The 14,403-nt window shown below is 38.8% G+C and overlaps 1 protein-coding gene across 4 annotated transcripts; it reads right to left on the bottom strand.

Annotated features, from left to right (window-relative positions):
* Nucleotides 1–1,047: 1,047 nt before the first annotated feature.
* Nucleotides 1,048–14,396, bottom strand: klhl12 (kelch-like family member 12). Of its 4 annotated transcripts, XM_030733355.1 has the most exons (13): nt 14,028–14,396; nt 13,829–13,939; nt 12,652–12,878; nt 12,347–12,500; nt 10,876–11,093; nt 9,467–9,616; nt 9,238–9,352; nt 9,049–9,155; nt 7,919–8,114; nt 7,622–7,780; nt 5,834–5,932; nt 5,121–5,307; nt 1,048–1,992 (listed from the first exon to the last, which is right to left on the bottom strand). In XM_030733355.1, the coding sequence occupies exons 2-13, from the start codon at nt 13,884–13,886 to the stop codon at nt 1,866–1,868; spliced, it is 1,797 nt and encodes a 598-aa protein (XP_030589215.1). In that variant the 5' UTR covers nt 13,887–13,939; nt 14,028–14,396; the 3' UTR covers nt 1,048–1,865. The 4 variants fall into 4 exon arrangements, with proteins under 4 accessions (XP_030589215.1, XP_030589216.1, XP_030589217.1 ...); XM_030733356.1 differs by having other exon boundaries at nt 12,347–12,464; nt 13,829–14,396; XM_030733357.1 differs by lacking the exon at nt 13,829–13,939.
* Between the last annotated feature and the right edge of the window lie 7 nt (nt 14,397–14,403).

The following is a 14,403-nucleotide window of genomic DNA, read 5'->3' as shown; positions in this document are numbered from 1 at the left end:
AATAATGCAAAATATCGTTTATTATCGTTATCGAGAAGATTACAGAAAATATCGAGATATTACTTTTTGTCAATATCGCACACCCCTAGGTGTAGCTCATCTGACTCATGATCCATCCCACCTCACAGGTTATTATAACATTTGAGGTACAGAAAGGAAGTTTGCTGTGTTGAAGGAGTAGTTTATTCCCTTTTATTTTTATTTTTTTAAAGAAACGTGAATAAAGAGCCTATTAAATGAAAGTAAATGTGGACAGGATTTTTTGCTTATCCTGTCCACTGAGTATTTTCTCTTCCGTTGGAGACATGATTCAGAATAACTCCTGCCTTTATTAAAGCTTTCTGTGACTTAAGTCAATATAATTAATGATAATTTTAAAGGCTGCAACACAGAAACAATAGAACTAATGCAAACTGAATTATGTTGAATCTTATTAATCTTTTTAATATTGCTTATAATATTAACTTTTTTTCATAAAAATCTTTTTGGTTTTTTTTGCAAGGCAAAAACTTGATGAGATGATTTTCTCCAGTTATTGTATACACAAGATTTTCAGAAAACTAGACCTCTGACCTTCAAGTCAAGGTTGCTGAGATTGTCCTAGATTTTTAGTAGATGCATCTATGCTGTGAATTTGAACATCCTAAGTCACATCGTTCTCGAGTTATCGTGTTCACAAAGTTGAAAGTTGGCTGCCCACCCGGCTGGGCGAAGACAATACCCCATCAGCCTTTTTAGGCTGAGGGGTAATATTTTCACAGCTCCCCTGTGGGTTTAAAGTATTTGAAGATTTACCAGCAGGTTACGACATAAAATAGAAAAAGCATTAATAATTAACATTTACATGATCTGTCATTTTTTGGTTGGTTTTAATGACTTTTGATGCCTTTCTGAATTGTTTGTCACCCTTTTAAATGTTTTTATGCATGTGAAGCCCTTTGAACTTTTACACGTGATACTGGGCTATAGAAGCACTTCATCCAGATGTAGTCTAGGTCCCCTTCAACAGGTGGCTCAGATGTACCACAGATATTCTTAACTGGTTCTCATTGTTTTTATTTACTTCCCAGGCAACAGTGATGTTAGGAGTGTATCATACATGTACATATTCAAATCTATACTCTGAGGAAAGAAAAATAAATCACAAGCACCTCATACTTGATTTTTCAAATTTGCCAAATCGAGGGACAAATGAATCAAGAACCAACTGGTACAGTTCAGTCATTTTCTAAAACAAAAACATCTCTAAATATATTTTCTGAGAGAAAGAATATGTAATAAAGTGATTTTAATCTAAAAGCACTGTTTACAAGAAGGAAGGTTGACTTATTGACTCAATGACCTTGCAAATGCCAAATGAGTTCATTCGATAACAAGCTTATGTAGGATCATCAGAATCAAATGGGAGGCAACATGGATGCTCACCGCTTGATGTAGGCCAAAGTCATAAGGCATATAGCAGCAACTGGAGCCTAAATCTGCTCCACTTTGTTATGTTTTCTTATCATGAGTAGAAATATATTGCACTTTGAAGACAAACTGAAAAAATAATCTCACAGGTAACGACAGACACAAGTACCACAGAAGAGAGTCATGCAAGTGCTGATGGGCTCCTTGGAGGCCTCTTTTGAGGTGAAGTCTACCCCGGCGAAGCTGAATCTCTGTAGCACAGTTCGAGTGGTGAAGGGCTAACCATCCTTTAGAGGAGGCAGCCCACACTGCTCCGCTTCATAATCTTTTGAGGGTACCTATTTGCATACTGGTGAATAGACATCTCCCTTTGTGGCTGTGTTTTAGAGGCATTTAAGCACAGTTTAGCTGCCTGCCCTCCCGCTTGCTATTCCTTTTGTGGTTCTTGGCAAACGTCACTTTTCTCGTAGAACGCAGACGCCCGCGTCGCACCGCTGGGTCGCCATCGAGGTAACAACTTCCCAAGAGTCGATAACTGGGTCGTAACATTCGATACTGCTGAGGAGAGAGTTCCCGTCATATCTGGAGAAATGGAGAGGAACTGAGAGTTTGAACTACAGCAGGAAACACAGAGCTGAGTGAAGCCACTGAACAAGATCACATTACTACAGTCTGACAGGTCTGCTGCAGCGTGTTGTACCCGTTCCAAGTTAAATCAGGCAGAATTCACATACGGTGCTGAAACAAGCTGTGTGTTTATTAGTACTATGAAGTAAAAGGGTACACTCGGACAAGCAGTGCGGAACAATGTAGTAACTCTTGTTCAGATATCCCTGATGTACAGTTGTAGTCAGGAGTTTAGATAAACTCATCATGAGCATGTATGTCATGGTAATTTTGGGCTTTTAATGTTTTTTGAACTGTTCTTTTTCCAGGTTGGAATGACTGTACAGCATACATCTTTAATGACTTTAAAAAACAAGCATTGGGTGCACAAGTTTGAATTTATTTTGGATTTTCTCTGAACCACACAGGGTCAAAAGTATACATACAGGCTCAAATATATACATACACCCCCACTAAAATTTGGTTAAATGTCCATTAACAAGTTCCCTTAAGAGCTAATTTAAACTGGCTGGTTTTCTGGTATGGAACCAGCTATTTAGTCCACAAATTTTCAGTAGGGTTGAGGTCGGCACTTTGGGAAGGTCATTTCAGAAGCTTAATGTTAGCCTGCTCTAATCATTCTAAAACCAGTTTTGATCTGTTTGGGATCACTGTCCTATTGGAACACCCAATTGTGTCCAAGTTTCAGCCATCCAGCTGTTGATTTGAGGTGAAGTTGGAGAATTTGGAGGTGGTCCTTCATTATTCCATCCATTTTGTGCAATGTACCAATATCACCGGCAGCAAAAAAGTAGAGCATGATGCCACCACCAATATGCTTGACAGTTGGTACAGTGTCCTTGGGTTTGAAAGGCTCACCTGTACTCCTCCAAACATACGACATACATCACTGTAGCCAAAAAAGCTTAATCTTTGATTCATCTGACCATAAAACTTTTATCCAGAGGGTATCTGGCTTGTCCACGTGGGTAGCTGCAAATTTTAGTCGAGCCTGAAGGTGTTGATTTTGAAGCAGGGGCTGATGTAAAACTTGCCACACTGTGGACAGACTGAGTCTTTTCCCAGACCTTAGAAAAGTGGTGACACATCCAAATAACTTGTATTTACGTACAATTGATTGGAGTGATGATCTTGCAATCTGCAGTTGTTTAGAAATGGCTCCAAGAGACTTTCCCAACTTATATAAATCTACAATTCTCTTCTTACATGTTCACTCAGCTCCTTGGATTTTCCCATTGTTCCGAGTGTTGGTCAATTCAATGAATGCTGTCAAACAAATCCTTCTTATGCTGGCAAAGAGAAGCTGCCAGCTGTAGTCAATCATGATCCCTAACGAGAAGTTAATCGGCCTTGGCCTTGTCAATGTAAAAGACACTGTAGAACCTTCAGCACCAACTAATAAAAGATTTAAGTGAGTATATGCATGTCAGTTTGACCCTGTGTGAATTAGAGAAAATCCAAAATAAATTCAAACTTGTGCACCCAATTCTTCCTTAAAGTCAATATGTACACTGTACAATCATTCCACCCTGGGAAAAAAAAAAAAAAATCAGTTCAAAGAAATCACTTAAAAAAAAAAAAATTACCGTGACATTCATGCCCATGATGAGTGTATGGAAACTTCTGACCATAGCTGTACCGTGATAATTTGCTAACAATATGAATGCAAAGATAAAAACAGCTTATTTTCAGCTCTGTATATTTAATCATGGAATGGATTGAAATAGCTTTGCATGATTCACAGTTCCATCATAATCCTTATTTATCTCATACTGGGTCACTTAGTTCATCCTCTGTCTGAAACAACCCATTTTAGTTTCCTTCCCACACCCTTTTAGTTTCTGTCATATATAAATATGACAGAAAATAAGTAAATGCATTCTAGGTCCCCTTTAAGATCATGATTTACACCTTACCCAAGACCTAGTGTTAAAGATGATTTATGTAGCCATGTCTGGTTTTGATAAACAGGTTGGGCTTTATCCATTTTGGGAAATCAGAAAACTAAATGCACTGATAATCTAATTAGATTTTTGTTAGAGTGAAATAATAGAAGAGTAAACAAAAAGGAAAAGGCACAACACAACAAAGGTAAAACAGGGTCTGCACTTTATAAACTGATAAAAAATAAACAAAGAAACCTTGTTTAAGTATCAGATAAGCAAGTTTGAAGGCTTATTAGATGCCAGGATACTAGTTTAGTCTTTTGGTTCTGGAAGTATCTGTCATGGTCAAGACTCAAAACATGTATTACAATACAAACATGGCTCATACCCATGCGGGCACCCCAGTCTGAGTAAACATAATATCCATATCTTCCTAGGGCATTTTGTGTTTACATATTTCACCAAATATACTACAACTAGGGATATTTCCAGCATGTTTCTTTTTTACTTAATTGGTTTTCTAAGCTTGCAGCATTGCTTCAGTAACTATAATATGTTTGGTCTGAACACAGGCTGATATGCTGGTGTTACATTATGTGTCCATATTAAAACATTTCCTTTGCGCAACCAATAAAATTCTTAGGACTGTGTGCAGACTTGTTAAAAATGCATGTGCAATCTAGTCTTTATTCAAGGAGGACTTATGTTTGGAGCTTTCAAAATGTATTATACTACTATATATGCACATGCTGTATCACTGAATTATGGGTTGTTCTCTCCATACACCAGCTGCTCTGTACTGAGTGAAATCAGGAGAAAAAAAAAAAAAAATCACAATCTGGGTAAAAATAATTTCTGAAGATCAGTGGAAGTCTGAGTGCTCAATACGAGTGACTTCCAAAGCCCTTTTTTTTTTAAAAAGTGCTAAATTCTCTACTTGTGTTTCTCCAGACAGCGTGAAGGGATTTGTCTTGTTATTACTGGGACAAAATGCAGGCAGTAGACTTTACGGTCCTTTTTTCAGACATTTTTACACAGTATAAGGGTCGCGTTTTGAAACTGGTTTAACTTCATAGCCCGGATGGAAAGAAGACACAATAACCCAAAGGCCAGCCAACATTCATATCACATGTGAGTGCTGCATTAAGTAAACCGCTTTAAAACTGCTGACAGAGAAAAGGTGGCACTCTTCCTTACCCGGCAATGGCGTAGAGGCGCCCTCGGAGAACGGTGGCTCCTACATAACATCGAGGAGTCGTCATACTGGCTACAGTCGTCCAGTAGTCTGTTCTGATGTTGTAGACTTCAACAGAGTCAAGATGTGAAACACCATCAAACCCTCCCACTACGTAAATGTGGTCATTGAGCAAAGCCACACCAGCCCCTGGAAACAGCAGGAAGGTGTCACTACACAGCGGCGCAGCCTGCAGGAATATTTTATAGGGATGCACCAATCCGATATTTGGACCAGATAGCCGTCCCATCATTACTCAAAAAGCCGGACTATCAGAGTCTCTATGACAATTTTTTTTAATCTTTATCTTTTTGGCCACAGTGGCTTTTTTTTTTTTTTTTTTTTTAATCGACAGTCTATAGAGACTGGGGGAAATGGGGGAAAGATGTAGAGGAAGACACGCGGGCAAATTGGCGACAGGCCGGGACTTGAACCCGTGCCGCCCACACTGCAACACGGCATATACATGTGGTCACCTGCTCCACCACTGAGCCACCTGGTCCCTCGTTATGTTTTACTTTTTCAAATAAATACCAATTCATTTAGATTTTTTGATCATTTATTTGATATTTAATAATTTTAACACCAGTATTGGACTGGTACTGGATATCAGCAGACCCAAAAAAAGCTGGATCAGTGCATCCCTAATATTTTATTCCATCTTTTTCTTACATACCTGACCGCTTGGTGGCCATGGGTGTGACACTAGTCCAGTGGCCTGTGTGTGGGTCATACCGCTCCACTGAATTCAAGATGTTCAGTCCATCATATCCACCTATGAGGAAGTGTGAGGGAAAGCATGGCCGGAAAAATAATCATGATGAATTTGTTTAGACTGTTGTTCCACCAACAATATCAAACATTTTCGAGTTCTAACCAAAGACTGTATGTAAAAAGCCACTTTGACGTCACCTGTTGGCTTGTGAAATCTTGACTATGAAGACTACTACGAAGGCGCATTCTGTAGCAACTTGACAAGCCCACTCAAAACCATATTCTGCTTTGCCATTCTAACAAATATCATGCTGTTATCATGCAAAAATAGTGATTGAGGCCATAAACTGATCAGGAAAGTGTTTACTGAACTCACAAAGCAGCGAAGCTGAGGGCCACTGTCCCATACACTTCTGTACAACTAAACCCTCATTTCGCAATCAGGGAACCAGGCATAAGCTTCACTTTCAGACCTGGAAGCTACAATCCATCTTTTATATCCAGTTTATGGTTCAAACTTGAATGAGTCTAAACCGATTCTTAAAATTGTCCAAGGGAAAGAGGTTGTTCAGCTGACTGAATGTGACCTGACCTAAATTTGTCTTATAATCATGCACTGTATGCAGAAAATGTTCGTACTCTCAGGATCTGAAACATTAAGCCAATGCATAAGTGCCTTAAACTTTCATTCTCTCAAATCTCCATTAGGGAGTGATGTCTCTGTCAGCAAATCTAAGCGTCTGGTGTTTATGTGATTTGTGACTTCGGTAAACACTTTCCTGGTGATTTTATGTAGTTTCAAGGCATTTATAAACACAAGACAAGTTCATTTTTTAGATTATAGTTCCCACTAGAGTCAAAAAGATCAATAACGTTAAGGGGTTAAGTTTGCCTAACGCAAGACTGGAAGCAGATGCAAATCTCTGGGAGAGTTGTGTCAGGAAGCGCATCTGTCATTAAAAATCTGCCATACGGTGACCCTTATGCGACTAAGGAAGTGGCTATAAGAAGAAGCCAGCACAGGTTATTGTGTTACATTCAGGGCACATCAGCCTTACAAGCCTTACAATGTACAATGCAATGCAATTTAATTAATCCCCCATCCATATCATATTATGATATAGTAGTGAAAAGAAAATCCAACTGGCTCAAGTGTAGTGGTTTACACATTCACCTAACAAGTGAAAGATCCCCGGTTCAGTCCCGGGAGGAGACACAAATCCCTTTGGGGTTACAGCAGGAAGGGCACCCACTGTAAAAATCTGCTAAATCAAACATGCGGAGTGACCCCTTGTGAATAAGGAAGCAGTCAAAAGTAGTTTCAGTGCAAAATAAGACCCAATTACAACTTTTCTCTTCTATCTGGCTACATATTCCTATCTCTTAAAAACTATAAATCAGAACTGAATGAATGAAACGAGGAATTTAAAAACAAAATCCCGCTATTCTGTGTGTCACAGAACACAGACCAAAAGAGTTTCTTAGTGTGGATTTTCACATACTGACTACTTACTACTGGAGAACACTTTCCTTATGGGGAAGTATGAGCGTGGGGTGCCCCTAATCATCATGGTCTCAAAACACTCAGAATATAACTTTGCTAACTAATGGGTAACAGCTCAGATCTATGTTCATCTTTTATATACAGTCTATGCTTATTTTCAGACTAATATTTTGGCCCATGTGATACTCAAATTGTTGATAGAAAGAAAATTAATTGGCAGTTAGTGTCTGTATTTTTTCTGCATACCTAGACAGTATATAAGCCCACTGGCAACCACCAGACCAGCTCCTTCTCTAGCCGTCTGCATATCTCCCAGCATGCTCCACTGGTCGATGTTTGGATCATATCGTTCCATGCTGGTATGACGCCGGCTGCCGTCGAAGCCACCGGCAACATAGATCATATCTGTCAAGAGCCAAATGATACCACAGCCATCTTGTTACGGTGTACTTTCCAAGGACATAGTTTAAAAAAAAAAAAAAAAAATCACAGGGGATTTCAAAGAAGGGAAATTCAGATCACTGAGCACAGAATCTCCCCGACCTCCAAGTGTTGTAGCTCCAGCAAGGCCTCGTCGAACATTCATGGTGGCGACAGTGTACCAAACACCATCCTCATCTGCTGTGTAGTCCAGGCACTCCACGGAGCTGAGCCGCGACCGGCCATCGTAGCCTCCGATCACATAAACTCGATCGTGCAGAGACACTGTGGCCACGTAACGCCTTTTCCGTGCAATATTCTGTTTAAGACACAGGTGTCAAACTCATTTTTGTTCATGGGCCACACAGTCCAATTTAACCCTTTAAGAGCCAGCTGTCATGGATGACATGCTCTTTAACTCCCAGTGTACTGCTGCCGACATGTTTGTGCAGTTTGCATTACTGTGCATTACTGCGACAATTTGTCCCGTCGGAAAAATCCAAATAGTTTCTGAAAGCTGAGAAGTTGTGCTTCACAGTCAACATAAGGTTATTACGATAATTTCACTTGCACTGATGCAGGAAGCCCGCGAATGCTGACACTTTTGAAACTCACAGGCCTGGTTAACCTACAGTGGGCATTGCATACTAACTAAAAAGAAGTAAATTCTACAGATATGACCCTAAGCCATAGCAGAGACATCTGAATTATAAAATCTATGGGAATTTTTTTTCTTTTAAAGCAAGGATGATGGTAGTAATTTTACTTTGAGAGGAAAAAGCCTTTTCAAATCTTTTGGGGCAAAGACTGCAATTTTTAAGCTGTTTTTGACTGGTCATGCCATACATGCATTTTCTTATGTCTTGGTTACCACTAACATTAAAGTCAATTTAGATAATTCTTCACAATAACAAGGCAAAAAAAAAAAAAGGGGGGGGGGGTGTCAAATTATTTATAAAGCAGGTGATAAACAGTCTGAGATATCAGTTTCAACTTACAGATCAAAACAGGAAGGCACAAAGCCTTCAGATGTAGTTTGTCTTTATAATTCAAACAACTTCACATCTACAAATACTTCTAATTTCCTACCCAATTCCTGTGTACTATTGGCATCTTCAGGAAAAGCCTTTCATTAATTCATTAATGAGTTTGCTACAATTTTCACACGCTGCTCAGTGATCCAGTGAGCTCCATGTTTGACGCCCCTGTTTTAAGATATGCCCATCTGTAACAGCCAAATATTTATTACTTACAGGCAGAAAGCTCCACTCTTGAGTTTTGGGATCATATTTTTCAACTACGTCTATTGGTGACTGCTGGCTGCCAAATCCACCGATAACCAGCAGGACTTCTTTGGCACCTTGGAAGAAAACAGTGGATTACAAAGCTGTTGTCTAAGAGACATGCATTTGCTAAATTGCAGTTGAAAACAGGATTCCTACCTAATCTGGCTTGTGTGCGTGGGCCCTGCATTTCACTCCTCAGCTCGGGTCTTAAGTGGAATTTCTTGGCTTCGTCAACAAGGTCTCGACATGGCAGGCTACACCGAATGAGAGGCTAAGACAGGTAAAAACTTGCTTAATTATGGTGTGATAAAACTTGACAGAAAATCTTTCACTGGAAGCTTGGCATGTGACTGCACAACAACCCACCGAGCGTCACCTGGCTCACCTCAGTATCAATGACATCTGTAATGTAGCGCGGGGTCAGCAGCGGCATCCGGACAAACTCGAGCATGTCTGGCAGGTAAGGCTCCCGCTCTTTGCGGTTGTGTTTGACCCAATTTAACACGGCTTCAAATACAGGTTCCTCTGAGTCCACCTGCATACCGACAACATATACAGTAATTACAATCCAAGTCATTTTTAAAAAAAAATATATATATATAATTACTTGTAATACCACTAGGGGGAATAATTTAATAGATTTCTGCAACCTACAAAGACAAAATGTACAAAGGTAAAACAGTGCAGTCTGCTAAGTTAAACTCCTGAGCCTCAAATCCTCAGAGATGACAGAAAACTTTAACTGAAGGCAAATTATGCGTGACTGGTGTAGCATGTATAGTCTGGTTTTATTTTAAAAACAACAAATATGACGGGAAGAACAATTTGACAGAACTCGTGATCTATAAATCATCAAGTGATAATAACTGTTTTCACAAAGCGGGGCATGTGGTTGGGGAACAGGAATTTCCTGAGTACAAAGGCAAACTTAAATCAGATTCACTTCTCTACAATTTCATCGTCAGGTCAATCCACAAAACTGAGTGGAACTTGGGTGGTTGGAGGGGTGGTCACAGACTGATTCTATAGCAGGTTTGTACTTGCTTTTCATTTTTGGCACCTAGGTTGTTGATAGACATTATGGAAGCTGTGAAAGTCAAGCTCAATTTGCATTAAATCAACAGATTTTTCAAGGATCTCAGACTAAAATATAACTATTTAAGTAAGTAAAAACTAAGGTTATTATGCTTAACAAAAACTTAACTAAAAACTAAAAGTAGCTGTGATGAAACATTTCAGTTAACTGACATAAACTTTTGTGAACTTGCGAAAGTAAGAACAAAAGAAAATTAAATGTCTTTTGTCAGCTGGGTAAAATTTGTCAAGATAAGCTGCCCGATGAGGCTTTTTTGCATTTCTTGACTTACATTGTCTGTGACTGGGAGGCAACAGTCGTCACAAAGTGCTGTGTTTGTACTGTAATACCTGTCTGCAATTTACTAAATCTTCCCCCTGACAAATATCCTCCATATAAAAATTATTTAAGAAGTCTACAACTAACACTCATACTAACAAAGTAAGCTAAAAATGAATATTTTCAAACTACAGAAACTAAACTGAAACTAATAAACCCACTCTGGAAACTGACTGAAACTTAACTGTACTGAAAATAGAAACAAAAACAAATTACATAATACAAAACTGTAACACACAAAATAATCATAACAGCCAGCTTTCAGGTGCTTAAACTGAAAAATAAAAATCCTTTTTCATCCATAATATTCAGCAGCAGTCACAACAGACTTAAAAAGATCTCCAAAAAGGAGCAAGCCTAACTACATGCAGTTTTCCTACCTGAATTTCATCACATTTTATAAGCTTTTCCACTTCTGTCTGGCTCAGCAGCATGAACTCCTCATGCTGAACCACTTCGGAGAAATGCTTCTGGGAAAAGAGATCGGCAGCCTGCATCAGGTCAAGGCAGTTATGAGTCTCTGCAAAGTCTCGAATACCCAGACAGTTGGAGGGATCGAGCTGGCTCTCCAAAAAATCACAACACGCTCTTTTCACTCCTAAGGAAGACAAAGATAGATTGGTACACATATGCACCACTCATTCCCTGAACTCTTTTGATAAAACAAGATTTAATTCTCTCTTAATTTGGAAATAGAAAAGGCAATTTAATTGCTGCACACAGACACAAGAATTTAATACATTTCACTATCACACCAACCAAATTAGAAAGCAGAATTAAAAATTGATGATTAAGCCTAAAAATCATTATCATATCACATTTTTCTGTAATTCCCAGCAGTCTATAATAACGACATGATTAATTAAACAGTAAGTTCCGCACACTGTCTACGAAATTATTTTTATTTGCAAAGTTTGATTTATAAGGGAGGCAAATTATAGTTATTTTTGTTCTGGCATCTTTTTTTCTTCAAACAGTTTTATGTAATATTATATGATGTCTCTCCAGAAGAGCTGAAGGTGGCCAGGAAGAGAGAGATCTGGGTGTCCCTGCTTAGACTGCTGCTCCCACATCCCGAACCCAGATAAACAGCTGAAAATGGATGGATGGTTGGAAAATGAAGTGGCTACAGTCTTGCAGCCAATCACATTCTCCATTCAAGGTATGAATACCAAATGTAACACTGGATGACTGATTGATTGCACTGACATTGCATCCCTAGATTTAAATTAAGCCTGTATATGGTAGGATGGGTGGATTGAGGAATTAAAAATTATTAGTAAAAATCTGGGACTGGATAAGTTTCATAGTTACTAATGTTTGCAAAACTTACTTTATTTCTATGGGTCCAATGTCACTAATTAAAACTCCACAATCCAATGTCACAACAACCCACTTTAATAATAATTCTATAATTCCACCAACAGTACATAAATGGACCAAAAGCATATTATACCCTCTTGCAACAGGCAAGAGAGTATAATTAAAACTTTTTAATACCCATTAAGGGCTATCTTTGAGGAAATTGAATGAGACATTTCTAAACGTGAGGTTACAGTCATGAAAAGGATGGCTTAAGCAAACACTTAAATGATTATTTTCTTTAAATCTAACTGTGCACTTAAATTAACATGAGCACTTGGATCCATCACGTAAATATGCAAAATGTACCCATACACGCTACTTCATATCTGTAGTCCCTCGTAGATAGATATAATTATATAACATGTTAAACAAACATTAAAGACCCCTTACAAAACAAACACAAAAGCACCTAAACACAATTTGAAAAACAGAGACAATTACTGTAAACTTTTCAAATCAAGATCCAGCAGGCAGCCCTAAACTTACCTTTGAGCTGCAGCAGACACGCAGCAGGGAGCAGCTCTTGTACGTTCTCCACCGTTACAAGCACAGTCTCTGTGTAGACAAAGTCCAACAAGATCTCCATAGTGGATGCAGTGAGCCCCTGAATGTCGACAAAAGATTTCCCCTTTTCTGCCAGCTACAGAGCCACAACAAAACATTTATTTGAAGGATTACTTGTGAGCATTAACCTGCATTTTTAGTCAAATCACCTTAAGACTCCCAGAAAGGCCAACAAAGAAAAAACATCAGAAGTGTAACTGGGGCATCTATTTTTTAAACATTATTACCTCGCTGGTGAACATGGCACAAAAATAGTCACTGCAGGCAGCCAAGACAATTCGGTGAGCTGGAAAATCAGTGTTCTCCACCCTCAGAGTGATGTCGCAGAGTGTGTTGCTCTTGCGAAGTGAGTTCATTGCATTGAGGATGGATTTGGCATGGGAATTGGTCATGATGTCTTTGGGAGCCATGCTGCTTTGAGAATCCCTTAAGGATCTCAAACTGCTAAATGAATCTGGAAAAAAAAAAAAGACTATGTTGAGAATGTCATTTGGGAAGAAAGTGAGCATAAAAAAAATCTCCACAAGGTCTAAATTTTTTACATACTTTACAAACAAGTCATACAGATAGTCAAAGAGAATGTGTGCCTATCAGGGGTGCAGTAATTAGTTGAGAGAGAATTAAACTAGTTTGATGATTAAATGTTTGGAGTTGAACTGTTGGCCTTTTGAAAGAAGACAACTGATACTGTCACATCAGTCTGTGGGAAAATAAAAGTTATTTGTCACCATTTTACGCTATTTTACTAAAAAAATACTGCTAATGAAAACTGCCATGAAATATATTATACTTTATATGTATTACATTTATATGATAGCAGTGTCGAAGACAATAAAATACCCCATATATAGCACAACATGCAGCATCTGATTGAGATACATTGGCATGGAGTTAAATAGGCCGCTTATGCTTAAAAACTCTCCAGTGATGCTGAATTAAAACAATTCTGCAAAGACTGACCAAAATTCATCCACAGCGATGTGAAAGACTCATTGCCAGTTATCACAAACCTCTTATTGCAGTTATTGCTGCCAAGGGTGGCACAACCAGTTATTAGGTTTAGGGGGCAATTACTTTTTCAAACACGGCTAGGTAGGTTTGGCTAGCTCTTTCCCCTTAAAAAAATGAAATCAACATTTAAAACTGCATTTTGTATTAACTTGGGTTATCGTTGTCTAATATTAACATTTGGTTGATGATCTAAAACATCAAAAAATAAATCAGAAATGAGGTAAATACTTTGTCACAGCACTGTACTTCTTGTAGAAAGGTTTAAATTATTATTATTTGATAATTGCAGCATATATAATAATAACGTAATAACAGTAATGTGATTTTTTTTTTCCTTTAAAGACTTTTACTTTTGGAGTATTTTCCCACTATAGTCTTGCAAATACAACTTACCGTTAAAAGATCTGAATACTTTTTCCACCACTGGGAGGCAATAACTATAGCTACACATTAGCTAGCAGCAGTCAACGACAACTGACGGCTAACGCCAACGCTAAACAACAACTACGAAAACACAGCAATATAAAGTGAGCTGACGGCCAGAGGAAGACAACACATTAAGCGACACACACAGAAAAACTTGTACTAATACCTGTCGCAGCAGTAAAAACGTTTAGCTAAGTTGCTCTGCTAGCTAACGTTAGTAGCACCAAAGTCCCCCCTGTCCCAGTTCTTTGCTCCCAGTCGCACTACCTAAACAAAGCCCCTCAGCTACAGCTACTCCATGACGACCTCTGCCGGGTCACTCTATGCACGGCCACCGAGGGGACACATATATTGGAACAGCATCATATGAACTCCCGATGGGATTTCTTTATCCAGCTATAATTTCTCGTTGACTAAGCTGCAGCAGGTCACAGCAGCAGCAGCAGAGAAGCGACTTCACAGATTGGACGTAAACAGACCATTACGTGAGTGTACGTGCGCGTTCCCGAGGAGAAACAAGATGCCTTCCGCGCATGTTCGCT

The sequence above is a fragment of the Archocentrus centrarchus genome, chromosome 7 (assembly GCF_007364275.1).
Source record: "Archocentrus centrarchus isolate MPI-CPG fArcCen1 chromosome 7, fArcCen1, whole genome shotgun sequence".
Lineage (NCBI taxonomy): Eukaryota > Metazoa > Chordata > Actinopteri > Cichliformes > Cichlidae > Archocentrus > Archocentrus centrarchus.
Note: the sequence above shows the minus strand (reverse complement) of the source record. Positions and strands in the feature narration are given on the sequence as shown.